This window comes from Maylandia zebra, linkage group LG23, assembly GCF_041146795.1.
Source record: "Maylandia zebra isolate NMK-2024a linkage group LG23, Mzebra_GT3a, whole genome shotgun sequence".
Classification (NCBI taxonomy): Eukaryota; Metazoa; Chordata; class Actinopteri; order Cichliformes; family Cichlidae; genus Maylandia; species Maylandia zebra.
In genome coordinates, this window is record NC_135188.1 from 10,319,838 (window position 1) to 10,345,479 (window position 25,642).

Consider the following 25,642-nt stretch of genomic DNA (forward strand, 5'->3'; position numbering starts at 1 on the left):
TTTGATTAAGGTACATTTTAATCCAGTCTGACTGATTTCAATTATTGACCAATGAGTTTTTCACTTTGAATAATTTTCTTTTGGCAGGTTAAAGCTTGTTTTTAAACAATATTTTTCTTTTTCTTTAACAAAAGCAAAACAAACACAGACAAAATAAAAAACCAAGCTACTTCATGAAAAAAACCCCAATAATATTATTAATATAATAATAAAATAAAATTGAAAAAACAAAAAAACAGTATCAGCTCAGAGGACAAATACTGCATGGCATTAAACAAATATTCACACCAGCAAGTCAAAGTGATTTAACAGGAAACAAGAAGCTTCTCATCATGAGAAAGTGTAAGACATAGACTGCAGTTTTGCTTTAACTCTGTTACTGCCATAAACAGGTGAGTCAGGTTCAGTGTCGGCAACTGGTTCTTCAGTCAGGCAGTGTGGTTGTCACTCTGAACGTGTCCTCTGGTGTCGAAGGACCCGAATGGTGACAGACTGGTTCTTGATCAGGAGGTTTGTCACCTGGTCCAGACTGAGGCAGGCCACCTTCTCCTCGTTGACTTCCAGGATCTCATCTCCAATAGCCAGCAGGCCAGCATACAGCTTCCCAGTGCTGCTGTTCATGTCTTCTATATACACACCTGTAATGTACATCAAACTGTTAGTAGTTTGTTGCTCTATAAAAAAAAAAGCCCTCATAAAGCTAGAACGTCTTACTATTTATCACTGATTGAAGAAAAAAAGAACAAGGTTTCTCTTCAGCACTGTAGCCAGGCTGACAAGAAGTCAGAGCACTGTTGAGCCAACCATTCCTTTAACATTAACTAGTAATGACTTCATGAACTTCTTCACAAATAAAATGTTAACTATTGCAAAACAAAATTATTCATAACATACACAGCTACTTTCAATACTGTTGATATTTATTTAGAGTTTTTATTTTTATTTTTCTAACTTTATTTCAATAATTACTTCCTCCAAATGATCAGCATGTCTTTAGACCCCATTCCTAAAAGACTGCTCAAAGCTGGCAGTAGTTAAACCGTTACTTAAAAAGTCATCACTTGACCCAGCTGTCTTAGCTAAATATAAGTCAATCTCCAACCTTCATTTCACCTAAATTGTTTTTGAAAGAGTAGTTGCCAAACAGCCAAATGATTATCTGCAGAGGAATCTTTTATTTCAAGAGTTTCAGTCAGGTTTCAGAGTTCCTCACAGTACAGAGACAGCTTTAGTGGAGGTTATAAATGATCTTCTTATGGCCTCTGGTGTTGTATGTTATTCATCCTTGACCTTGGACTCACATATAAAATTGATCTCCCATTCCTGTTTCTTCCATTTAAGGAACACTTTTAAATTGCAAGCTATAGTTGCCTCCTCTGAAATGAAGAAAATTGTTCATGCATTTGTATCATCACACTTAGATTATTGAAATGCTCTCTTTATGGGCATGGACAAATTATCTCTGTTATGCCTCCAAGCAATAATGAATGCTGCAGCCAGACTCCTGAAACACTCTGGGATGCCAGCTCACATTACCTGCATTTTATTTTCTTTACATTGGGTCCCAGTTGACTTTAGAATTCATTTTAAAATTCTCACACTTACATGGAAAGAATTATTAACCCCTCTATAAAAATGTAGTTTTTTTCTTTATTTAAACAGTGTAAGGAATGTTTAACACAAGTCTTCCAAACATTGTAGTTTTATTTGTGATGCTTACATACACTCAATCTGTTACATTTTTTGACCTATAGTTTTCGGCATAGTTTTTGTCGATAACCGTTTTTTTTCCTGACAATACAACATGGTAATTAATTAAAAACTGATGCACAAGGACAAAAACTATGATGAAATGTATTTATACTTTTGAAAAAAATAAATAAAAATGAGATCCAATCAGAACAAATTAAATTGTGTGGAAAGGCGGGACAAATGTGGCAGTGATCCAATCCTTGTGCAGTTGTTTAATGCAGTGTCATTTTCCTGGAGTACATCCAGGAAACTTCAAGCTGCATGGTGCAAGGAACAGCTGTGACTGGCTCATCAGGCAGTGATGTGCTTTGTGATCTATTGGTGGTGCCGCACGCTCATTTCATTGTGGGAACTGTCATTTTCTACATTACTGTCACTGTTCCACAGCAGGACAATAAAGTCCCCAGATAGAATCTCCCTGACCCCAGCATATTAGTGAGTCGATATATTTAGTAATGTGAGTAGTATTTAAGATGATATCAGTAGTATCAGTGGGGCGATCGTGGCTCAAGAGTTGGGAGTTCGCCTTGTAATCGAAAGGTTGCCGGTTCGACAGTCTTGGTCGTTGTGTCCTTGGGCAAGACACTTCACCTACTGCCTACTGGTGTTGGCCAGAAAGGCTGATGGCGTGATATGGCAGCCTCGCTTCTGTCAGTCTGCCCCAGGGCAGCTGTGGCTACAACTGTAGCTTGCCTCCACCAGTGTGTGAATGTGTGTGTGAATGGGTGGATGACTGGGTGTGTAAAGCGCTTTGGGGTCCCTAGGGGGACTAGTAAAAGCGCTATACAAATACAGGCCATTTACCATTTAGTAAGGTGAAAAATACTTATATATATTAAGTATTAGGGGAAGTGTCGGTAGAGTTAGTACCAGTGTCACGTCGTCCTTTTCCTCTGCTGATGATGAAGCCAAACGTCTGACCCACTGGTCGCTTAAGCTCCAATAAAAATGTCCCATCAGGGCAAATCTGAAGAATCCGCCCAACAGAGCAAACTGAAGAGGGACAACTGATGTCTTCGACGCCAAGACTACCAGGTAAGGACCTGAGAGACAAACAGGTGGGTAGGCTGTGATGGGCTGGTCTGAGTATCAGGGTAGAAAAGAGAAGTGTGTGTCTTACTGTTCAGCAGCTGGTTTATAGTTCGCAGAACGATCTTTCTTCTTCTTCAGCTCCAAAGATGACTTTCTTGACTGGAAAAGTGGTACTTCCTGCTGAACAGACAGGAAACAGATAGGTTAAAGAAGTAGTCTCACCATATATATATATATATATATATATATATATATATATATATATATATATATATGTATGTATGTATGTATGTATGTATGTATGTATGTATGTATGTATAGATAGATAGATAGATAGATAGATAGATAGATAGATAGATAGATAGATAGATAGATAGATAGATAGATAGATAGATAGATAGATAGATAGATGTATAATTCATGTTCTCACCACACTGAGCGACTCAACAGATAAAGTTTTCTTCACCAGGCTGGAGGAGTTCCTGGAAATTGAGGAGGTGGAGTCAGCGAGGGAGGGGTGGGTTCGCTCATGGGTCCGTGAGCAGAGGCGGTCGAGGCTGCTGGTTCGAGTCCTGCTCAGTGTGACGGTGGAGAAAAAACGTCGCAGAGAAAGACGGGAGGAATCTTCTCTGCTGCTTAAACTGCAACACAGATCAATGAGATCAGCCACATGACACCTCACCTGGAAACACCTGAGATCACAGCTGGATTTAAACAGTGTATTGATCTTTCTGAGTTAACTTCAGTAATTGCTTCCTCTAAATCATCAACGTGTCTTTTAGACCCCATTCCTACAAGACTGTTGAAAGAAGTCCTGCCATTAATTAATGCTTCAATCTTTAACTCATTCACTGCCATTGACGTCTATAGCCGTCAATTGCAGTGAATGAGTCAATGGGTTTAACTCATTCACTGCCAATGGCTGGCAGTGAATGAGTTAATATGATCAATCTATCTCTAATAATCGGCTGTAGTTAAACCATTACTGGCCTCTGACCTCTGACAGTGGACTCATCTCTGTACTTGTCCTGCTGGACCTCAGTGCAGTGTTCAATACTGTTGTGACCATAATTTTCTGTTAAAATGATTGATTAGAGCATGCTGTAGGTATTACAGGTACTGCGCTGCAGTGGGTTGTATCATATCTGTCTAATAGACTCCAATTTGTTCATGTAAATGGAGAGTCCTTTTTACACACTAAGGTTAATTGTGGAGGTCCACACATTTACATTATACATTATAGACCTCTCTGCATTGAATCATACTTGTTATTAATCTCTGGCTCTCTTCCACAGCATGTCTTTTATCCTGTCTTGCTGCTCTCACTCCAACCAGTCGCGGCAGATGGCGCCTCCCTCTGCTGGGGTTTCTTCCTGTTAAAAGGGAGTTTTTCCTTCCCGCTGTCGCCAAAGTGCCTGCTCATAGGGGGTCATATGATTGTTGGGTTTTTCTCTGTATGTAATCTACATTACAATATCCGCCTTGAGGCAACTGTTGTGATTTGGTGATGAATAAATAAAATTGAGTTGAATTGAATAGCGGGGATGAGCATGTGATCAAAACACAATTAAACCAAATAAGCGATCAGTTAGGCTGCTGCAACTAAACTCATGAAACACATGAATCCAGGTGTGACGCTCATCTCCTTGACCAGCTGTCAATGAAATCACACAAACTCACTGTGGAGGAAGTGAAACGTCAAGTTGGTGGAGCTCTGCTCTCATTGGCTCTGAGGTGGGCGGGGGATGACTCTCAGCTGTAAACAAATTAGAAATCTAGAGGTTAAGGTGTGTTTAGAGGCGCATGTGATATCATGTGCAGCTCTGCAGTGAACTCTGGAGGCCAAACAAACTGCTCACAGATTAAATAAAATGATTTATGGTAGCCTCATGTTTATGTTTAGAGGTACAACAGAAGGTACAAGGAAGTTCAAGATATCCAGGCTTTTGCTGTGTTAGCTGGCTCAACAAAACTTAAAATCCCAGTCAGAGATGATGGGTGTCAGCATACTGGTTATCAACTTTCTCTGTTAAACTGGGCTTCAGGCTCTGAGTGCGCTCACATAAAAATGGGCATTTCATATGTCTTGTGACTCTTCCTCTGCACTAAATAATATCTGTGAGTCCTGCCAGTCCAGTTAGAGCCATTATCAGAAGATGATGATGATAAAAATAGAGATAAAAATCTGTAAAGAACATAAAATTCTAATATAAATAATCTGAGAGACGAACGGTGCAGTAGCTGTTTAATCTGGTGATTTGTGGCACAGAGTGGTAAAATTAAGATCTGAATCGCAGTGAATCCACATTAACATACAAGCTTCCTGTCCCACAGGGTGATTAAGAAGATGTGGAAATCAGATCAGCGTGAATTAATGTAAATTGTTGAACAGTTATGCTTGGTGTGTTTTCTGTGTTTGCAGCAGTGTGAAAGAGACTAAGCAGCAGATCATAATCAAGCAGAACAACATTTAGACATTTTCTGCAACAGCACACAAACACAGGAATGTTCAGTCTGAGCTGCCGCAGCTTCATCGACTGCACATAAAGCTGCACATAAAAGAATCAAAGGAAATTCTTCAGCTGATTTTAAACTCAAACTCTGAACATCACCTGATCCTGACTAGGCGATGCCTTCAGCACCAGTTACTGTGGTGATTTAGCAGGTAAATTTCTTAGCTCAACACAAAGTGTGTAGGCAAATGTTTTTCAGGAGATAAGTTCTCACCTGTTGTGTCTGCGCTCCTCTCTGAGGAGGATGAGGAGTTCTTCATCATGTTGTTCAGATCTTCCTCCACCTCACGCCCTCTCCTCTCCCTAGGCTCAGGCCCCAATTGATGCTCTCTGTGCAGTTTGGGCGGGTGGGTAGTACACAGCCCCATTGAGTGAGGGGCATAGGGGTTGGTTGGCAGGCCAGCGTAGGGCATGGCTTGATGAAAAGTCACCTGGGCTCCATTTAGCTCCACTGATTGCCGTCTCACCTGTGTGTAAGCCCCATCCTTTTCCACACTGGTGACAGAGCCGATGTAGGTCTCTCTGATTGGTTCAGTCCGCAGGTTAAGGTGCTGTCTGTTTAGGCTCCCCCTCTTGTCAGTTCCAGGTGAGTGTTGCCAGAGATTGACTCCGCATCTTATTCCTCTCTCACAGGTGTGATTCTGACCTGCTCTGCTCACCACTGTTCGCCCCCTTGGCTGCTTGCCGACCGCGTGCCCTGCCTCCGCCGTGCCATTGATGTACAGGTTCAAGTCTGGTTTGGACATCACCACACCAACTCCGCAGTTCCCCGTCTGTCTCTTCTGCCGCTGTCGCTCCAGGTAACGAGATTCCGCCTCCTTTTCCGTCTCATCCTCAAACCGCAGACGACGAGTCGGAGATGCTGCTGGCCGCTGCCTGGCCGACGCGGTGTTGGGTTTGCTGCTGGATGAGCCTCCTGAGAGAGGAGCCACACCCCCTGACTGCACCTGATCACATTGCCTCAACCCCAGGCTGAAATAGTGAGACATGTAAAAACTGATTCTTAATGGTTTTAGAGAGAAGGTTAAAAATAAAACTGTAATCTACAAAATCAGATTTGTCAGTGAAGCCTTTATTTAGTATTTATCGATTTTTTTTGTTTCATCATAAAACAATCTTTTTTTGCCTTATTTTTTTTAAAAATAATTTATTATTTTTGTGAAGAAAAATATATTTTAAAAATAACTTCTTTAGTGTTTTGATTTCAGTGTTTGTTTAACCCATTTCTAGTTTTTCCCATTATCTGGTAAAACAAGATTCAGGTGTTTGTCACTAAAGGTAACGGTGACCAGTCAGCTGCTCTGCAGTTAATTTAATCACCAAGTCATAATGATGTAATTAAGAGCACAGAACTAAAGAACAGCTTCTTCATAAAACTGTTTGACCTTCGTTAGTCAACGTGTGTGTGTTACTTATGGTGTGTGTGTGTGTGTGTGTGTGTGTGTGTGTGTGTGTGTGTGTGTGTGTGTGATTGTGTGTGTTACTCACGGCATGTATGCATGTGTGTATTACTCACAGTGTGTGTGTGTCAGGGGTCAGCAGGCTGTGGTCTCCTCTCAGAGGAAAACAACGACGCTTCATACGAACTCCGTCCTCACACTGCTGCTGCCGCGGCAACCGGTCAACCACAAAGAGGCTGAACACATACACACACGAGGAGGGGTGAAGAGCGAGGATGACATCAGGTGCTCTGATTGGTCAGAGGGACAGAGGAAGGAGGATTACCAGGAGCAGCTGGTCAGGATTAATTAAACTGACGAGCCCACAGACTGTTTACATCAGCACAGTGTGTTTGACCCACTCTGTGGGGACATTTCTGCTTTTTCAGACTTTTGGCCCTCATTATTTTCCAACAGGACAGTAGAGAAGGTTTTGTGCTTTAACAAAAATTAGTTTCCTTCATGTTGTCCTGAAACATGTACAGGTGTGCTGTTCCACCTGTTCTCATGTAATGATCAAGTAATAATCGTGTACTTGTAGCACTGATAGTACTTTTTTATACTTTTAGTTCCTGAGTGTTCATTTGTGAAATGTTGTCAGCCGTCAATACACCTGAGCAGGTAGGGTAGACTGCTGACAGCTGATGTAAATTCACAGTTTTCGGGTTATCTCTACCAGCATGACACACAGCAGAGTCATAACTCTGCAAGAGGCAGGGTTTTTGGTTATCATGGTAACTTCAGGTTTAACTCTATGGTTTCAGGGCTACTAGGGATGCCACCACCTGTTCCCAAGAATTGTCGTATATAGTTTTAAAATACACACACACACACAGTCTACTCCTAGACAGGCCACTTCTCCTGTTCATCTCCCAGGGGTAGATGTTAAAAAGTTGTATTTTACCTAGAGATAAAAGCTACTTTTTATTAAGATGTTTTACAATCATATTGTACATGAACAATATCAATAAACAGCTATTCTATTCTATTATTTAGGCTAAAAGCATTTCTGAACTTGTTCAGATCATTTATTCTGTGACTATAAAGCTAAAAGTACATGTCTTACAGACACAAAACCCTGGATCACATCTAATTTCCTGCTTGCCATGGACATTTCTCATATCCATGGCAAATTCAAATAAAACTGAGGTTATTGTGGTTGGCCCTAAAAATAGAAATATGGTATCTAACCAGATTCTTACTCTGGATGGCATTACCTTGGCCTCCAGCGACACTGTGTGGAATTTTGGTGTCGTTTTTGACCAGGATATGCCCTTTAATATGCACATTATACAAATATTTATGACTGCTTTCTTCCATTTGCACAATAGCTCTAAAATTAGAAACATCTTGGCTCAGAGTAATACTGAAAAACTTGTTTATGCATTTATTACTTCCAGGCTGGACTAGTGTAATTTGTTATTGTCAGAATGTCCTAAAAACTCTATGAAAAGCATTCAGTTGGTTTAAAATGCTTCAGCAAGAGTACTGACAGGGACTAGAAACAAATGGCATTTTACTCCCATACTGGCTCTTCACTGGCTGCCTGTTAAATCCAGAATGGATTTAAAATTTAAAATCATTCTCTTCACATACAAGGTCTTGAATAATCAGGCCCATTATTTTATCTTAAAGACTTTATAGTACCATATCACCCCAATACAGCACGTCACTCTCAGACTGCTGGTTTCCCATGATGCAGTGAGCACTTCTCCTGCTCTTACCTCTTTTAACTCACCATGTGCTTTATACACTACTCTCCATTTAACTACGAGTTATCGATCATGTCTTGCTCTCTTCCACAGCATGCCTTTTGTCCTGTCTACGTTCCCTCACCCCCAAGTGGTTGCGGTAGACGGCAGCCCCTCCCAGAGCATGGTTCTGCTGGAGGAGATTTTTGGGGTTTCTCTGTATTATGGGAATGTGTTTAGTCTACAATATTAAATGCTTTGAGTCAACTGTTGTTGTGATTTGGTGCTATATATATATAAAACTAACTTGAATTGAAGTGATGTTAAATATCAACCAAAATAATATATTTATCTGAGCACTAAATCAGATAAAGGTCTGAGAAATCAGACAATACTTTAAGTAAGGCCCATGTTGGACGATAGATAACAACAAATAAAACTATATTTTAAATTTAGACATGGGTAAGTGTCAGGCTTTCAAATGAATTAAAATTCTGTCTGGGTCTTTGGTGGATCAATAAGCTGGAGGAAAAGATTGCAGCCTGCCACACCCTCTCATCGTCCTGTGTTAAGAGGATTCTGACAGTTAACTCAGGGGTGTTGATTTATTTAAACTATTATAATCATCCTACTGTAACCAGGTTTCTGTAATCAATCAGTGTCTTGATCAATTATTAATTCAAGTAGTAACAAGGATAGAGAATATAGAGACCTAATGTTGGTTCACTGACTGATTGAAACTGAAATTCACTGTGCAAAGGGTTTGAGTCCAGAAAAGTGAACCGGCCAGCCACTGTAACTGTCTGTAAAGGCATGTTAGGTTCAGATGTGGTTCCTTTTCTTTACAGATAACCACAACACCAAAGAAAAGATAAAACGGATTCAATGAAAGCGCAATAAAATAAAATCATCATGGTTTTATCAGTCTAGAAACGAGAACGCTTGTTGAGATATTTAATTTGTGTACTCAAGTTGTGAAATGTGTTGGACTGCATTCGTGTTATTGTTTGACTGAGACGCAGTATTTTAGTTGTCACCACAAGGGGGCACAGTTTATCCGTGAAGGCACGTATGCTGCCTCATCACGCCCCTGAGGCGGCAAACGTGTCGTCACGTATGCTGCCAAATGAGCGGGTGGAACTCAGGAATGTTCGCTTTGAAAGACAGGATGTAATGTGTGTCAGTGTATAAATAAAGTTTCCAAAGAGCTTAAGGATATTCTTTTGAGATTTGAACTCGTCCAAGATTTTTGTAGCGACACCTGCGGTGTCGAATTAAAACTCCATCATGCTCTTGAGTTATCGCATTCACAAACCTCGGTGTCCACGCTGGCCTCCCAGCAGGGGGATGGTCGTACCCCATCAGCCTTTTATGGTTGAGGGGTAAAAATGTGCGGTTCTTAAAATGGAAGTTTAATTATGCAAAATATTCATATTTGCTTTCAGGTGAGTAAAAACCTGAATTATTTATCATTTGTTTAGAATGTTTGTATAAATAACGCCTCCCGTGCTCTAAGTTTTATTTTTACTTGTGTTAAATATTTTTGGAGAAAAACAGGTGTTTCTAAATAGAGCCTGTCCCTACATCTCCCACAGTGCACCGCGCCCGGACGTGACGTATCGGTCTCGGACGTGACGTAGAGTGTACGGCGGTGGCCGGTGTGTGTGTGGATGATGGCGGCTCCTCTGGAGGTCCTGCTGAGCAGCGATTCGGGGTCCCAGCTGTGGAACTGCACCGTGTTCGACCCGCACAGCGGCTCCAGTCTGCTCTCGTACCGCGGCGGGAACAGCGGCGCGCGCAGCCTCACGGTGCTCGGCGGGGAGTACCTGCTGTCCGCGCAGCTCGGCAAGAACTTCATCAACGTGTGGGAGCTGCAGAGAAAGGTAGGACAGCACCTGGCCCAGCTGAGCCCACCTCGCTCACTAGGCGAGAGTCACGAAAGTAACGCTCCGCCGCTCAGCGCGGACAGGGGCTCAGAAACCCGCAGTCCCTCTAAAGGTGTAAACAAAGCGTTTAGAAAGCTGACACTTTAATTCTGTGAAAAAGAAAAAGTAGAGCCGTTGTCAGAACCACTCGAACCCCCTACCGAATCCCGTTTATCTGTCCTCACACCTTACCTGTGTGATGGCTGCAGCTCAGCGTTAAAGAAGCTGATTCGTGAGTCCACGTGTTTTCGCACAGACTGCTGTGTTAGTACACACAGATCTTGTTGAGACATCCTACAGATGTGCAGTTTCTCTGTGAAGCATTCTACCTTGAAAGCCTGCTGCTCAAATGTAACATGGACACACCTGGTGGTACAGCAGGTACGCAGAGCCGTTTTCAGAGTGTTGAGGGTGTGCTGCAGGTCACTGTGGTGATGGTCGCTGATCACCTGTTGTTTGAACCTTGCTGACCTGTGTCTGACTTTCCCTTGAAGGTTCCATCACCTCAGTTTGATATCTGAATTTGGAAGCAGAAAATTAGAGGTCATCCAGGTCTTTATCTTTAAGACAGTCCTGCAGTTTAACTACTTGGTGTGTGTTATCAGGCTTCATGGATTGGATAGTATCGAACACTGCACTGAGGTATAGCAGGACAAGCAGAAAGATGAGTCCACTGTCAGAGGCCATAAGACGATCATTTGTAACCTTCACTAAAGCTGTTTTTGTGCTGTGATGAGCTCTGAAACCTGATTGAAACTTCAAATAAGCCATTTCTCTGCAGATGATCAGAGATGTTTGACAACTACTTTTTTTAAGTGTTTTTGATATGAAAGGAAGGTTGGAGATTGGCCTATAGTTAGCTAAGACCACTGGGTCATGTTCCACAAAATGCATCAACTAAGCCCCATGTCCTCCTATCAGAGGAGCAGCTGTGCTGGTGCTTGGAGGGGCGTTAAAGAAGTAGGACAATAGTCTCCAGATGTGGCGCTCTCCAGGACCCGCTCAGGGACCTCGGGTAATCTGAATTGCTCAGCGCATAATGGAGATCATCAAATATTGTTTTCAGTTCTTGCTTTATTGTATTTGATCTAGTTTTATTTTGGTAGCAAAAATGTTATTCACACTGCGTTTCCTCTTTTAATTTCCTGTAGCAACTCTGATAGACGTCTTTAAAGAAAATAAAAAGAAATGCTGCTGGAAATACCCAATCATCAGAAGCACACAAAGCGTCACAATAAAAATGTTTGCTGGGGTTTATGTTTGTTTCTAATGTGACACATCAGAGCTCTGAACTGTATACAGCTCCATGAAGTGTGGTACCTGGATGGCATTACCTTAGGGCAACTGTTGCTGTGATTTGGTGATGTATATAAATAAAATGGTATTGAAGTGAAAATTGAATGTCTGATCATGCTCAGAGCCTAAAGCAGAAAAGAAGATGGGGGGTTAAACACCAAGCTGATGCCCATGTTCTGATATTCATGGTCTCTGATAATCTCTGACTGGGCTTTTTAAATTTTGTTAAGCCAGCGAACAGAGTAAGCCTGGATATGTTGATCTTCCCTCGTAGACACACCCACTTGTTCTTTTGTTGTTCAGGATCAGCTGCAGCAGAAGATCGTGTGTCCCGGTGTGGTCACTTGTCTTTCTGCTTCACCTAATGGACTCTTTCTTGCTGCTGGAGTCGCTGAGGCCATTTACCTGTGGGAGGTGAGTCTATTCAAGCTCCGATTGGCTGAATGTAATTTATTAATTTTTAAGATCCTGTTTAGCCTGTGCTGTACGACTCAATAGGCAGACAGCATGATGCAAATCACAAGTTCTTTCAGTAACTCTACTGATGTGAAGTTACTGTTCAGCAGCATTCATTCATCCTGGTCACTCATCAATCAAGCGGTCAGTAAGCAATCTGCCCTTTGATGAATGGGATTTCACCAGTCTGTGACCAAGCTGGTGACCAGTGTGATGAGGAAGTGCCAGGCTGTTGTGGCTCTGTGTGGTTTGTACAGATGCTCGTGAGGCCCCTGATTGTTCAGTTCAGTAAATAAACTGTTAAACATGTCTTGTTTCTTCAGACTTCAATCATCCGATCCAATATATGTTACACAAAAGAGAGTCAATAGCAGCTGTTTAGCATTGGCAGAGAAGATTTGGTTTGTCATGGGTACAGCTCACATAACTGAACTCTGTTGCTCAACCCACGAATACCTTTTCTCTACAAATGTGGCACCATTTAAAAAACAAAACACAGACTTTCCAATATTACAGGAACAGTTGTTACCAAAAAGAAAATATTGACCAAACAAAGTTTAGAATACATCCATCCATCTGTTTCACTCTTATTTAATTTAGTCTTGCTGGGGGAGGAGATTATCTGAGCTATAGGTGACACCAGGTACACATTGACAGGTCTCCAGTTTATCACAGGGTTAACATAGAGACGGATCAGCACTCAGGCTCAGTCAGGACTTGGACTGGGGAAGGAACTCTGAGAACCAGGAGAGAACCCACACAAGAATAAGAAGCACAACTACCCACATTCGTGTGGAGAACAGATTCTCATATTCTTGTGTTCTCTGAAGAACTAACAGATAAAGTTAATCTGAACAAAAAACACGTCTTTAAGCATCTCCAGGTGTTTAACATAAAAGCTCATTATTGACTTACTGACACCACAAAAAGCTGCTTAGATGATGCTGACAGAGGAGTTTAAGAAAGAGCATCACCATCTCAGAGCTCCTCAGCTGTTTCCATCCTGTTCATCAGAGAGGAAACAGTAGAAGCTGAATGCATGGAGGAGGGTTTGGAAAGTGAAATGTGAACACAGGATTGGAGATCAGCTCGTGCTGTGCTAAGACTAACTCACTAAAACTGGTTCATGAGAACATCTGGACCTCCTGCAGGTTCAATGTTAGAATAAAGCTCCAGCAGACATATGGAGGTGATCAGAGGCTGAAGGAGCTGATTGGAATGAGGATTCAAACATTTCAGGAAGAGCTTAGAGAGACAGTTCTTCCTTTTATGTTTTTGTCGTTTTTGGGGGGGGTTTTTTTGTCTCTTTGTTCAGGTTTGTTTACTTTGTTTTCTCACTGATCAGGTGTGCACAGGTAAACTGCTGTCTGTCCTCAGTCGTCACTATCAGGACGTCACCTGTCTGAAGTTCACTGATGACAGCAGCCATTTTGTTTCTGGTGGAAAAGACAACCTGGCTCTGGTGTGGAGTCTGTCAAGGTGAGACATACCTGAAAACACATCTGGAGCGTTCTGTAGCTTTTAATCAGGAGTAAGGTATTTCATGACAAGAAGACTAATGTGACGTCAGCCAGGAGAGAGGCGCAGTGTCCAGCAGGTGCAGCTTTAGCTGTGTGTGTGTTTTATAAAATTCAGACTTGCCTGGTAAGGTCGGCGCGTCACCTGTGACTCTGAGATGTGCCAGACGGATCTCTGACTCACTTACTCTGTTCACTGTGTTTCAGTGTTGTCCAACTGGATGTAAGCCACGCCCCTGAGCCTCGCCACATCATGTCTCGTCACTCTCTGCCAATCACAGACCTGCACTGCGGCCTGATGGGAGCTCAGGCTCGAGTCGCCACCGCCTCCTTAGACCAGACAGTGAAGGTGAGTTTGTGCACCTCTGCTCATGTCACTCAGCGATCCAGACAGCTGTGACCCAGGTAAAGCGGGCAGCTGATGATCTTCATCTCACCATAATCAAGAACAGGAGTTAGCGTGGTATTGAGGAGGAAGCTTACTTCGTTTAGTTTCTCTAAACAAGTTGGTGTCTTGAAACTGTCTGTGTCTGCAGTTCATGTAGTAATGGGTTAAATCATACCAATCAGAGCTCAGCACAGTAAAATATCAGTCATCACAGTCTTAGGGTTTGTTTCTGCTAATTGTCTAGGTATGGGAGCTGTCCTCAGGCGAGCTACTCCTCTCGATCCTCTTTGATGTGGAGATCATGTCTGTGACCTTTGACCCTGCTGAGTACTTCGTGTTCTGTGGAGGAAGTGATGGAAATATTTTCCAAGTGTCTCTGTGCAGCCAGGTGAGTCTGTCTCATTTTCTCACCCAATCATGTTTTGACTCCTCCCAGCTTTAAGGGGAGACGATAAAGTTTACCTGTTTGAACTGTTTGCAGAGTCTCGGTCGGGAAAAGTCGTTCCAGTCGGATGGCGAGGGGAATCAGGTGTTTAAAGGTCACAGGTGAGACAGCCGCTGGCGTTTGTTTGCAGGAATATGGTCGTGTGTGTGCACGAAAACCAGCTTTCTTTTTTCTTCTTTTCAAAATAAAGTCTCACGCTAGAAGCTTTGATGAACCATTTTTACCTTTTTGTTTAATAGTGAGAAAAAAAACTGTGTGGACATTAAAGCTGGTGGGCCTAAATGTCACGCCACAAGTTCTTAGAATACGAGGGGGAACACGTGTATCAGAAACCCAGGGAGGAGAGACTGAGCGGGTCTTAATCACACGCAGTTTAGTCCCCGAGGAGGAGACCAGGAATAAATAAACACAATTCTTTTGAACAACTTTTGCAATAAGATGTTCTTTGTACATTAAATCCCGCCCAGTGCCGCGATAAAATTGTCCTACAACCTAAGACAAATGTTCCTTATATGTACAAAGAGAGAGGAATTCCTCTTCTGATTTTTGGATCACGCCAGCCTAGTTTCAGGAGGACGAGGAGAAACTTCCATCTCCGTCCTGTCTCTCTATCAGGCTCGTCACATCACAACCCAGCTGCGCTCCGCACTTGAGTCTCTTGCTAGCTGCTACTTCCCTCGTGGCACCGCCCTGTAAACAGACAGACACTGGACAGAAACGTCATCCGTGAAGCTGGCCTGGCTAATAGCCACGGTGACCCTCCCCCAACACGGCTGCACCCGGCAAACAACATTGGAAGCCGTTTCACGTGGCGATCCGGTAGCATGTCCTTCTCTCCCACGCCTGGTTCCTCCTTCCTCTCGAGCCTGTGCCTGTCCTTTTTCTTTTAACAAGTCTGTTCGACCGCTGATAGGCCACCTCAGGGCCCACCCACACCTCCACAGATGCAACCATTCCACAGTGGATTATAACAACATTATGCAAAACACAAAAATGATGCAAATAACATCAATACTACACATACAAATAAACGCTAAAATCAGAATAAAACGTAGCATAAAACAAACACAAATTTCCACTGTGTGACAAGATGGAAATTTGTCTGTAAAGATTTATATCAGCGGATAGCCCTGGGTCATTTCCTGTTCCTTTTGCAGCAAAAGTCTTGTTCACTGAAAGCAGAGGGTGAAAATCTGTAGAAAGGACGGGATTGCTTCAATGAGTTTAATCTGACACCAACCATTTCTCTGTGGCGGTGACAGGAAGTGCGAGTATTTTCATGTGTGTGGAACAAATTGTGTTTCCGGTACGGTGCGAGGAGCGGCGCTGGTGATCACGTCGAGCGTTTGGAGGTCAGCGAGTCCACCGACAATTAACCTTCATCGTCTGTAACAGTCACGACGTTTAAGCACAAAGTTAGAACAAGTGGGGCGGGGCTTCAGACGGAGTGTGGCTGGGGCCTAATATGAGTAGCAGAAAATTAAGAAACTTCATGTGTTGTACAAACAGTTTTATCTCCATGTTTGAAAATAAATGAATAACGTGTAGACCGTCAACAGGATATGACCATGCCAGGCGACCAGTTCTTTATCACAGCAGAGTATTGTCCACGTTTTCACGGTGCTTCTCGTCAGACTTGTGGGAGTCTGCTTGGGCTGAGGTGTGACATCACGGCGATAAATGGTGGTGGGCTGTCTCTTCATTAATTCCAAGCTCGCCAAGCAGTGGGTGTGGTAGGAAATATGAACGACCATAAACTGAAAACAGGTGTGGGGAAAACGACACTTGTGATGAAGAGCTCTTGTCTCCATCGGTGAAGTAATCCAGATGGTAGTGAATAACACACGTCAGAGGAAGCCCTTCTAACAGGTGTTTACTGTGGATTAACTTCAATGATCAAGGTTCAGGATGATTGTTGATTAGGGTTTATTAACTGTATTGATCGTGGTTGTGTGTTCTCCTCAGGAACATGGTGACGTGTCTCTCAGTGTCGATGGACGGGACTCTGCTGCTGTCAGGGTCACACGATGAAACGGTTAGACTGTGGGACATTCAGAGCAAACAGAGCATCCGCTGCCTCACACACAAAGGTAAGTCCCGCACCGTGTGACATCATCAGGGTTGAGAGTTTTTCTATCTGTGCTGCCTTGCTCAAAAGAAATCTCAGCTTGAGATCTACTTCTGGTTACATGTGGGTCAATGGAAGCTGCACTTTTAAGCTATCACCTCAGGGAGGTGCTGTTTAATTGCCTCCTCCTCAGCTGCTGCTGGGTTATTAATGAGTGGTGACGCTGGCGGCGCTGTCTCCTCCTCTGGTGTCTGCTTGATGATGAGCGGCGGTGTGGTTCTGACAGGAACACGAGAAGGGACCTCCCCGCCGTGATCGTGACTGACATTTTGTAATTAACCAAATCCTCCGCGCCAAATTCGTCTCACTTCAAACGGCCGTCAGCGACCGTAATCCCTGCTTTGGCCGGATGCGCGGCTCACCCTCCCCCCCTCCCGGTCACGTTTCTGCTCACAAAGAGCCAGAGTGAATTTAAAGAGAAAGCTTCATCCTCCATGACGACAACGCCTCAAAAGGATTCGTCTCAGCAGAGCAGATTCAGCTCCTCACAAAAAGGCGAGAGGAGGTGCTCGCTCTCAGCCCGTCTGATGGTTTTACCTGACGTGTGCAGAGTCGGACTCATCAGCGTGATGAAACGCCATAGAACATAATTCCTGCCATCTCAAACCTCACCTGCTGCTGAAGAATTTTTAACCTGGCTTCACTAAACATGACCAATGTGCTCCCCTCAGCACTGGTCTATGAGGAAACCAGTGTCAGACAGGTAGCGCTGCAGGTATGTCACAGGTGGAGCAAACCTGAAATAATCTCAGGATTTTGAGTTGAATCCAGGCTGAAGCTGAGCCTTTTTAACTGAGTGAAGTGAAGAACGATCAGTGTGACATCATAGTGATGTCACTGATTACCATGCAGATGTTTGTCTGTAGGCATCATGCTGACGACCTTCACAGAAACCATCGCCCTCTGTTGGGCACAGTCAACGGGCGAGAGGTGGGATGCACCTGGATAGGTTGCTGTCTATCACTTTGTTAAAAATGTAAACTCACATGGCTCCAGGACCCTGGAGCACCCAGGAAGACCACAGGAACAGAAGGCGGTCCTCAGACATTTCCTCGCCATTTTTAATCAGTTATTTTGTTTCATTTGATTATGGTGAGAACAATGATGCGTCACAGGAAGTAGATCATTTGATGGTTGGGTTTGACTGAGGCAAGTCGGTGCAGAAGTCTCGGATCTGAGATGCTGTGATTGGCTCAGCATCACGTGATCCTCAGAGACGTCATTTGAGATCCATCTACAGGTGCTAAGCTCAGAGGAGACGCTGCATCCCATCACTGTTATCGAACACGTGTGTGTGCGCGCGATTGATTATCTGAGCTGCTGTGAAATAAACCAAATAAAGTGAGAGGTTCATGAAGAGTTCATGAGAAGCGAGGAGGGGGAGGTGTGCATCAGTCCGAGTTCTCCTGCCTCCTCCGCCGTTTCTCAGCGTGTCAGATCTGCGACTGTTATAAAGAAACATCCATCTGACAGCAGAGCACCGCTCCTGCAGGCGACGAGGCGAGACCACCTCTCTCTGCTGCCGCCACCTCATCTCAGGACTCATTACCCCGAGAGGCTGCGGGGAAACACTGACAGCTCTGAGGGCCCCTGAACACATCGTACTAGAATAAAAAACACAGTGACACTTGAACACACCATGCTGCATTGAACCGTACACCTGAGCGTGACAGCATTTTCTGACAAACATCAGTGGCTCAGTTGAGTTGTCTTCTGCTCGGACTTTGCAGTACAAAGTTTCACTCCTCGGGGATTTTATTTATGATGTAAGAGCAAGGACACCCTTCCGAGAGAAACCCTTAAACGATGTGTTAAAACGGAGCCTGCGGGTCCCCTAGAGATTTACAGTTTTTAATTAAATAACTGACCATCAGCACCAGTTATTATTATCATTCCACCTAAATTTTGATGGCTCAGTTGAGTTGTCTTTGTGGCGTTCCTGCAAACTGCAGGTTTTCTTTAAATTTTTTCAACTATTAAACATGTTGGTTTAAAATGGAGCACTGTAACAAAAAATAATTTCCCCCAGGGATCAATAAAGTATTCTGATTCTGATTCTGATGATTCTGATGAAGCTGCCAACTCCATGGCGTGGCAAGCTGTCCATTCATGTGGCTGTAGGTTACTGTTGTAGTCGCCAGGTATTTCCTAATGTCATAGATCAGCTGTTTGGACGGTGTCCTTGGTGTGACGCGTCAGAGTCGCTTCCTGATGTGTTCTCTAATTGAGCTGCTGGATTTTTGTTGTTCAACTAAAAAGGAACTTTTGGGAAGAGCTGGTGGGTGGGATTAGTGTGATGGCCATACAGGAAGGCTATTGCGAGGCAGCCCATCTGCAGTGCTGACATTTAACTGCTGCTTTTACCTCCCAGAGATTCATCTTCACTACAATCCTGAGACTTTTTGCTGAGACAAATCATCAGCAGCTGAATTATGATCAGAGTCTGTAAGAGAACCACAGACAGGAAGCTGACTCGCAGAAGAAAGGAATTATCACGATAGAGATAAGATAAATGATTTCTGTGACATCGCAAAACATGGAAACTTTCATTTCAGCAGCCCACATTTGCCTGACAGTTTCAATGATTCTCTTTTATGTTTGATAGTATTAAATTAAATGCAATGATCTCAGGAGTATCTCAGTAAACAAACGGCATTCAATGAAAACTTGATGAAGACTCACCACCTGCAGTTATCAGTGCTACTGATGGGGGGGCGCTGTGCTCAGATGAAAGAATCTGACAGTTTTTAAGATGAGCTAAATTATGTTAGCAACTAATCTGCATACTTGCGTTACATTAACATCCACACTCAGTAAAATTAGGCTTTGGTAAAGCTTTGACAGGTGGCTAGCTGTCTGCAATCAAAGAGGCCATGCCCCCAATAATGCAAACAGTTGTTTTCTAAAAACATTCTTCACCTGTACAGTTGTTGTGAAAAGAGAAATTATCTTTAGAGGCTAAACCAGTTTTTCTATCTGGTTGTAAACTTGTTAATTTTAACATAGAGATAGATTCACTGCTGCCTCTGCTGGACGGTAGATGAACTGCAGATTTATGGTATAAAAAAACCCCAAAAAACTTTCCTTCAGCTCATGAAGCAGTTGATGTGATAAGTGTCTTTCATAGGTTTGTTTAGTGCAGGGGTCTCAAAGTGGCGGCCCGGGGGCTGCCACTTTGTATTGTTGAATACAAACAAAATGATAGCAGAAGTGCTGCCATGTGTGTGGCCAGAAAGAGAGGACCAATGTGTTTATTTGGTAGTTAAATGAAAGGCTTCAGTTAGTTAAGAGGGAGTAAAAAAATTGTGTTGTTATACAGTATTTGAAATAAAAAACAAACAAAACATTTTCTGAAATATTTGTGGATTTGTTTCTTGTTTGGTTTTTTGTACTACTTGAACACTAAAGTGGCCCTCCAATGAGATGACAGTGCCAGGATTGGCCCATGGCTCATTTAAGTTTGAGACCCCTGGTTTAGTGGAATATCGATAAAACATCCAGGTGAGAGGCTCCGAACCAGCTGAGGGTGTTTCCTCAGAGTGTCTGCAGTGTGTTGGCAGCCCTTCAGCCTCTAACACACTCAGCCTGATTTATCTGTCGTTCTGGACCACATTTGGACCATTAGTGTAATTCCAGCAGCCGGAGCCAAGCAGACGATCAATATGTGTAATTGAGTGGGGGATAATTAGCCCGTTTCTATTAGCACAACAAGCAGGAATTCTGCTCGGACTTTTCAGTATAAACCTCCTGAGTTTCACTGCTCGGGGATTTTATTTATGATGTAAGAGTGAGGACATCCTTCTGAGAGAAACCCTTAAACTATGTGTTAAAACAGAGCCTGCGGGTCCCCTAGAGATTTACAGTTTTTAATTAAATAACTGAGCATCAGCACCAGTTATTCTTATTATCATTCCACCTACATTTTGATGTTTAACTTTCCCTCAGCTTTGAACCCCCCTTTGCCTTTATTTTACTGGGAGGACATCTCAGATAAAAACCCTTTCTTTATCATAGACACGTCATTCAAAGTTTAAATGACTAACAGGTGTTACAGGAAGTGTGCTAGACTTTTTAAAACTCATCAGGGACTGTAAGTGATGCCAGTTTTTATGGCTTTTCAAAATAAAATCTCATAAATATCAGAATGACCCTTCAGTAAATGGCAGCAGTCATGCAGAGACTCAGTGGTAGACACACACATTTACTTTGTTTCACCTTGAATCATTGTATCATTGACTTTCATATAAAAGCTCAAAAATATTTAAGCTGCTTTTTAAGGTTTATAAACACTTTCATTTTGAAATCTATGTCTGAGCTTCTTTCAGCTCACCTGCAAGGTGACCTGGCGGTCATTATGTTTTGCTGGTGGAGTTTCTCACCCTGAGCATAGTCTCTCAGGGATTGGTTTTATTGAGGAGCGGCAGCTTAGTTGAAATCAGATGAGCTATCAGCTGCATCTGACCGAGGCACTGACATGCCTGGGGACTGACCCCCAGGTCAGACTGCAGGTATAAACCTGGTTCAGCAACTGCTTTTATACTTATTGAACTGGTGTTGGAATCGCCTGCTCTGGCTGATCGATGAGCCAGAGCAGTGTTTGAAAGTATTTTGATCACAAACTTTAGAGTATTAAACATTTAGCGTCATGCTAACCTAGGAGCCAATCAAACAGCTTATTCCATATTTTAAATTGGCACATTATGTGTCTGGTGCTCTAGGTCAAAGATGAAGCTGCTGGCTCTCAGGAGTGGAGCTGTAATGTGTGAGGCTGTAGAAGTTTAACCTGCAGGCAAAAGCGTCTTGAACTTTATTTTTGAACATCTGAAGCTGGGGCAGCATGCTGCATGCATCAGAGTTTAAGGAGGTGGACAATGGAAAAGTTGATGGATGGCGGGATGGATGGGTGGGTAGATTTCAGAATTGCTAAGCATAAGATTTGCTCTGGTGGGGAGGGGGCGTGGTGGGCGTGGCTCAACTCCTCATGGGAAACCTTCAGGTGAACAGACTCTGAGTCGTGGTCACACGGCCGTGGTCTTCAGTCTGCTGTAAACTGTTTTCTGAGCAGATAAAACATCTTCAGCAGCTGCTGCAGTCGGACCAGTTTCACATTAACCTTTGAAAGACGCTGCCGCCAGCTGGTCTCACAGCGAGGAGCACGGTGAAGCGGCTGCTAGAGGTGAAGCTGCTACCTGAGTACAGGTAATAAAAAAAGCTGTTTAGAGTGAACAGGTGAGGTCAGCTCGCTTGTTTCGTTCTGTGTGTAAATGAGCCACTTCCTGTTTCGGGGCTCAGGCGTGTCAGTCAGCTCAGATGCTTTGTCGTCTCCCGAGCGATTTGTCATCCTTCAGACTCTTAAACAGATCCTCGAGCTAATCTCAGGGAAATTAATTTTAAAAGTCCCCAGACAGGAAGTTAGAGTGACAGTGAGCTGAGGCGCTGAAGGCAGAGTGAATACAGAGCGGTGAGGTGGAGGTGCAGACGGCTGTTATAGAGGGCTGTTATGGAGGGCTGAAGGTGGAGGCAGATGCAGTAAATCCGCTCCCACGCGCTGCGGTTTGGAGCTTCTGTTGGTGTGAAATGAGTCTGGCAGCGTGTCAGCGTGTCAGCGTGGCGGCAGATTTACTGATGGAGCACGCCTCGCTCAGAGCCGCTCCTTTTGATTGGCTGCAAGTGAAGGAAGCAGAGGAGATTAAAGGTGCCATTCCAATTCCTGTGTTTGTCCTGACCTGATTGGCTGTTGCAGCTGATGGACGAGCGTTGATGACAGGTTGATGAGTTGCAGTGGGACAGTTTCTCAGAGGACCTGTGGTCACCGTGGTTACAGATGGCACTTTAAACTTGTTCTCTCACTCTCTCTCACGCACACACACAGTGTCCTTGTCTCAATCAGCAGCCAGAGGAATCTTCAATAGGTGGAGGAGAGCCACCATGGACCTTGTTATTTAACCTTTGACCGCTGAATGTTTTGACCTCAGTTGTTTTTGCCAGTGATGATGATTGGATTATTTAACTGCTTCACGGCGGGCCCTGACTGGACATTGGTCTGGAATATTCCATGATTTTCATTCATCTGCGCCACATTTCAGAGACATTTACGACTGACAGAACGCGCTCGGGTTAATCACACGCAGATCCTCCTGTTTCCATTCTTCCCACAAAAACACCTGAACGTGTTTGTGCAGACCGCAGCTGTCTGAGGGACTGACACAGCGATCGCGGCAAAATTAGCCGAGGTCTGAAAACTTGAGGTCAGACATGCCTGACAGAGAACCTGTCACAGGTAGCGTTCATCAGGACCAAACACATCAGTGGTGTGATTTACCTGGTGCTAATCCGAATCGTGATGAATTTCGGGATCTTAATAATCCCGTCTGCTTCATGAGTCTCATTGATAAATGATCATGTAGGTCATGTGGCCTGGCAGCTTTTAGGAACAAAGTGAGCTTGCCCCTGCTGCAGAGCGCAGAAGCAGTCATGTGTTATTGAGGTGATCGCCATCTGTTGATGTCCATCAGCTCCTCCTAATGTGACTTGAGTGCAGCAGCTTGAATATTTTACTGATGAACCAGAAGAACTTTAATATTTCACACGAGTTTCTCTGAATGTCCTTCACAAACTCAGACACTTTGCTCTATTTTCAGTTTTTAATACTCTTCATTTGTAGAACACCAAATCAAAGGCACCTGTGATGGAAACGTCAAGTGACAGTGGACAGCTTCTTCTCCTCCTCCTCCTTTCTCATGCTCCCTTCAGGGAAGGATGGTCTGCCTCCATCTTCCCTCTCCAGCATCCTCTTCTGTCACACGGGCCAAGGCCTTTGTGACAGAAGAGGTTTGTTTGGGTGTGATCAAAAACTGATGGTCGTCAGTACGTATTGGTTATGGGTCAACACATGTTGATATTGTGTTAGTCCCAGAGGAGCTGACATACAGTATGCAATCAGGTGGTGGAGGTGAAGTCCTGGTCTGTCAATGAGGCTGTGTGTAAAAGTTTAAGCTAACTTCAGGCAGGCACATCTGATGAGGTTGATGTAATGAATGTTTGATGGTCAGATGGTCAGGTCAGGCCCACTCGTCTCTTCTTGTTCTGTTCTGGTGCTCGAGAGAGGTTCTGTCAGTGTGCCGAATGAGGAAACACTGCAGGACAATTAAGGTTTTATCAGCCGAAGGAGCTGCTGAGGGCAGACCAACGAACATCAGTAGATAAGAACTGAGCACGTGCAGGAAACCAACAGTGCGTTTTTGTTTATGTTGAAGCACAGTACGTATTACTTCGCGAGGCTCCTGCCTACGATAGCCGTAATGCTCCGACAATCCATCAAGCAGTGCGACTTCGTAGCTTAGCAAAGTCGTACTAAAACATTTGACAGATTTTTGAGCGCCGTGTACCACAGAAAATCGTTTTGAGGTCAGTAAACACAACCAGAATTCATACGAGGGCACACGGGATTATAAGGGGCACTGGCGAGTTTCAGAAAAATCAAAGGATTGATTTCAAGTGTGCCATATTTTCCAAAAAACACGGTAATAGCGACGGCCTGCTTGCATGCTCTACCAAAAATAGTACTTTGTTGTTTATCTGACGGACAAAAGCTAAACCAGTGGTGTGGAACGTTCCACACCACTGAAGTTGCAGCATTTTTACAAACCAATTCTGTTTCATCTGTTTCATTCAACGATCCACTTTCGCCCTTCTCATTCTCTGTTGCCGGCACGCTTTTTCCGCCATGTGCGTATGAAAACAAAGGCACTGCGCATGGGCTTTTTACCCATATTCTATCGTGATATTTCATTTTCTTATCGTTGCCCGACATTTTACCGGTATTACCGTGAACGGTATGATATGGCCCAGCCCTAGTTGTTACCTTGTGTCTGCCGCTAGGGGTCACCTTTTTTGTTTTATGGTATGGTGTGTTTATGTGAATGTATTTAAGGTAGATACACATAATTAGCTCCAGGTGTTGTTATTCGGAAGGAGCAAACAGATTGTGACGCTGTTATGATAAATGATGTTGGATAAAGAGAACTGTGGAACAACAAATACAACTGCTGGAAGTGGAATAACAGCGGCATCGCGTCACTCCCGCCAACGAAAACCTCAATGGCTTCAAGTGTAGGCTTGGCCTCTGCAGACGTGTAATACAACCAACGCACCAAAAAATGTTAAAGGTTACAAAACAAGTAAGCAAAAAACCCTAATTTTGTTTCACCTAAGTGGCTTTTTAATCTGCAGCCTGTCATCATTTGCATGTTTCAGGTCGGTACAGTTTCAGCCTGGTTACATGACATCACTGACTTGCATCCTGTTTCATCTAAGAGACTGATATGTTCTTGAAAGCCAAGTTGACAGGAAGTGATGTAAACATGGGCTTCAATGTTATTCAAAAACAAACAGCTTTATTTAAACAACACCGTGGAGCTATCACGAAAGAAGAAGAAACAGTTTTGACCTTCAGGAGCTCCCTACATCATCTTTATCACCCCAGCGGGGCGGAGCCTATCCCAGCTGCCATGGGGCAAGAGGCGACATTCACCCTGGACATGTCGCCATTTACACCCGTGAATCACAGAGGAAACTCACGTGCACTCATCACCTTAGGGGTCATTGTCATTCAGCTAATGTCTCTGGTCAGTTGGCCCCTGATTGGCCGGTTCCTGTTCATACCTATGACCTAATGGTTAATGAGCTGATGATGTCATGAGCGATGTGGGGTTAGCAGAGGATCATGCGTGTCGTGGAATTTACACAGGAAGCAAAATTTCTTCTGTAGTGATTATGTCTCTCCATCCACAAACGACACTTCCTGAGCACCGCGACATCACTTCCTGTTTGTGTGTTTAGGGCCAGTGACAAACGCCATCATCACGCCAGCTCCCGCTAACATGTTCCTGCCTGACAGTCGGCCCACCGTCCCTCTGCCACGCTTCAGCCGACACCTGCATGCCTCCGAGAGCGACAGCGGTGAGCTGGGGGAGGTGTGTGTCCGCCTCAGGCTCCACACACAGGTGAGTGCTGCCTTTCTTCCTTGTGTCTTCCATAATTGAGCTTCCTGTTTACGGA

General features: G+C 43.8%; 2 protein-coding genes across 2 annotated transcripts in view; one reads left to right on the forward strand and one right to left on the reverse strand.

The window, feature by feature from the left end:
• kiaa1614 (KIAA1614 ortholog) lies at nt 1-10,671 on the reverse strand. Its single transcript, XM_076879987.1, has 8 exons — nt 10,545-10,671; nt 6,814-6,987; nt 5,512-6,269; nt 4,465-4,540; nt 3,215-3,425; nt 2,873-2,964; nt 2,623-2,795; nt 1-638 (listed from the first exon to the last, which is right to left on the reverse strand). Exons 1-8 carry the CDS (start codon nt 10,643-10,645, stop codon nt 445-447), a joined length of 1,779 nt encoding a protein of 592 aa, XP_076736102.1. The 5' UTR covers nt 10,646-10,671; the 3' UTR covers nt 1-444.
• wdr18 (WD repeat domain 18) overlaps nt 10,023-25,642 on the forward strand; it is a 21,059-nt gene continuing 5,439 nt past the window's right edge. The window contains exons 1-8 of the mRNA XM_004557039.4: nt 10,023-10,310; nt 11,952-12,062; nt 13,450-13,583; nt 13,829-13,970; nt 14,254-14,397; nt 14,491-14,555; nt 16,420-16,544; nt 25,424-25,587. Of these exons, the coding sequence (XP_004557096.2) occupies nt 10,098-10,310; nt 11,952-12,062; nt 13,450-13,583; nt 13,829-13,970; nt 14,254-14,397; nt 14,491-14,555; nt 16,420-16,544; nt 25,424-25,587 (1,098 nt within the window). The 5' untranslated portion in view covers nt 10,023-10,097. The remainder of the gene's footprint in view (nt 10,311-11,951; nt 12,063-13,449; nt 13,584-13,828; nt 13,971-14,253; nt 14,398-14,490; nt 14,556-16,419; nt 16,545-25,423; nt 25,588-25,642) is intronic.

Excerpts from the sequence above, each read along its gene's own strand:
- kiaa1614 (XM_076879987.1), bottom strand. The coding sequence starts at position 10,645 with ATGTCTCAACAAGATCTGTGTGTACTAACACAGCAGTCTGTGCGAAAA. Across the intron at positions 6,988-10,544 it reads GAGCTGCAGCCATCACACAG|AGCACCTGATGTCATCCTCG; the intron begins GTAAGGTGTGAG and ends CTGACCAATCAG. Across the intron at positions 4,541-5,511 it reads GAGGAGCGCAGACACAACAG|CTGAGAGTCATCCCCCGCCC; the intron begins GTGAGAACTTAT and ends ATTTGTTTACAG.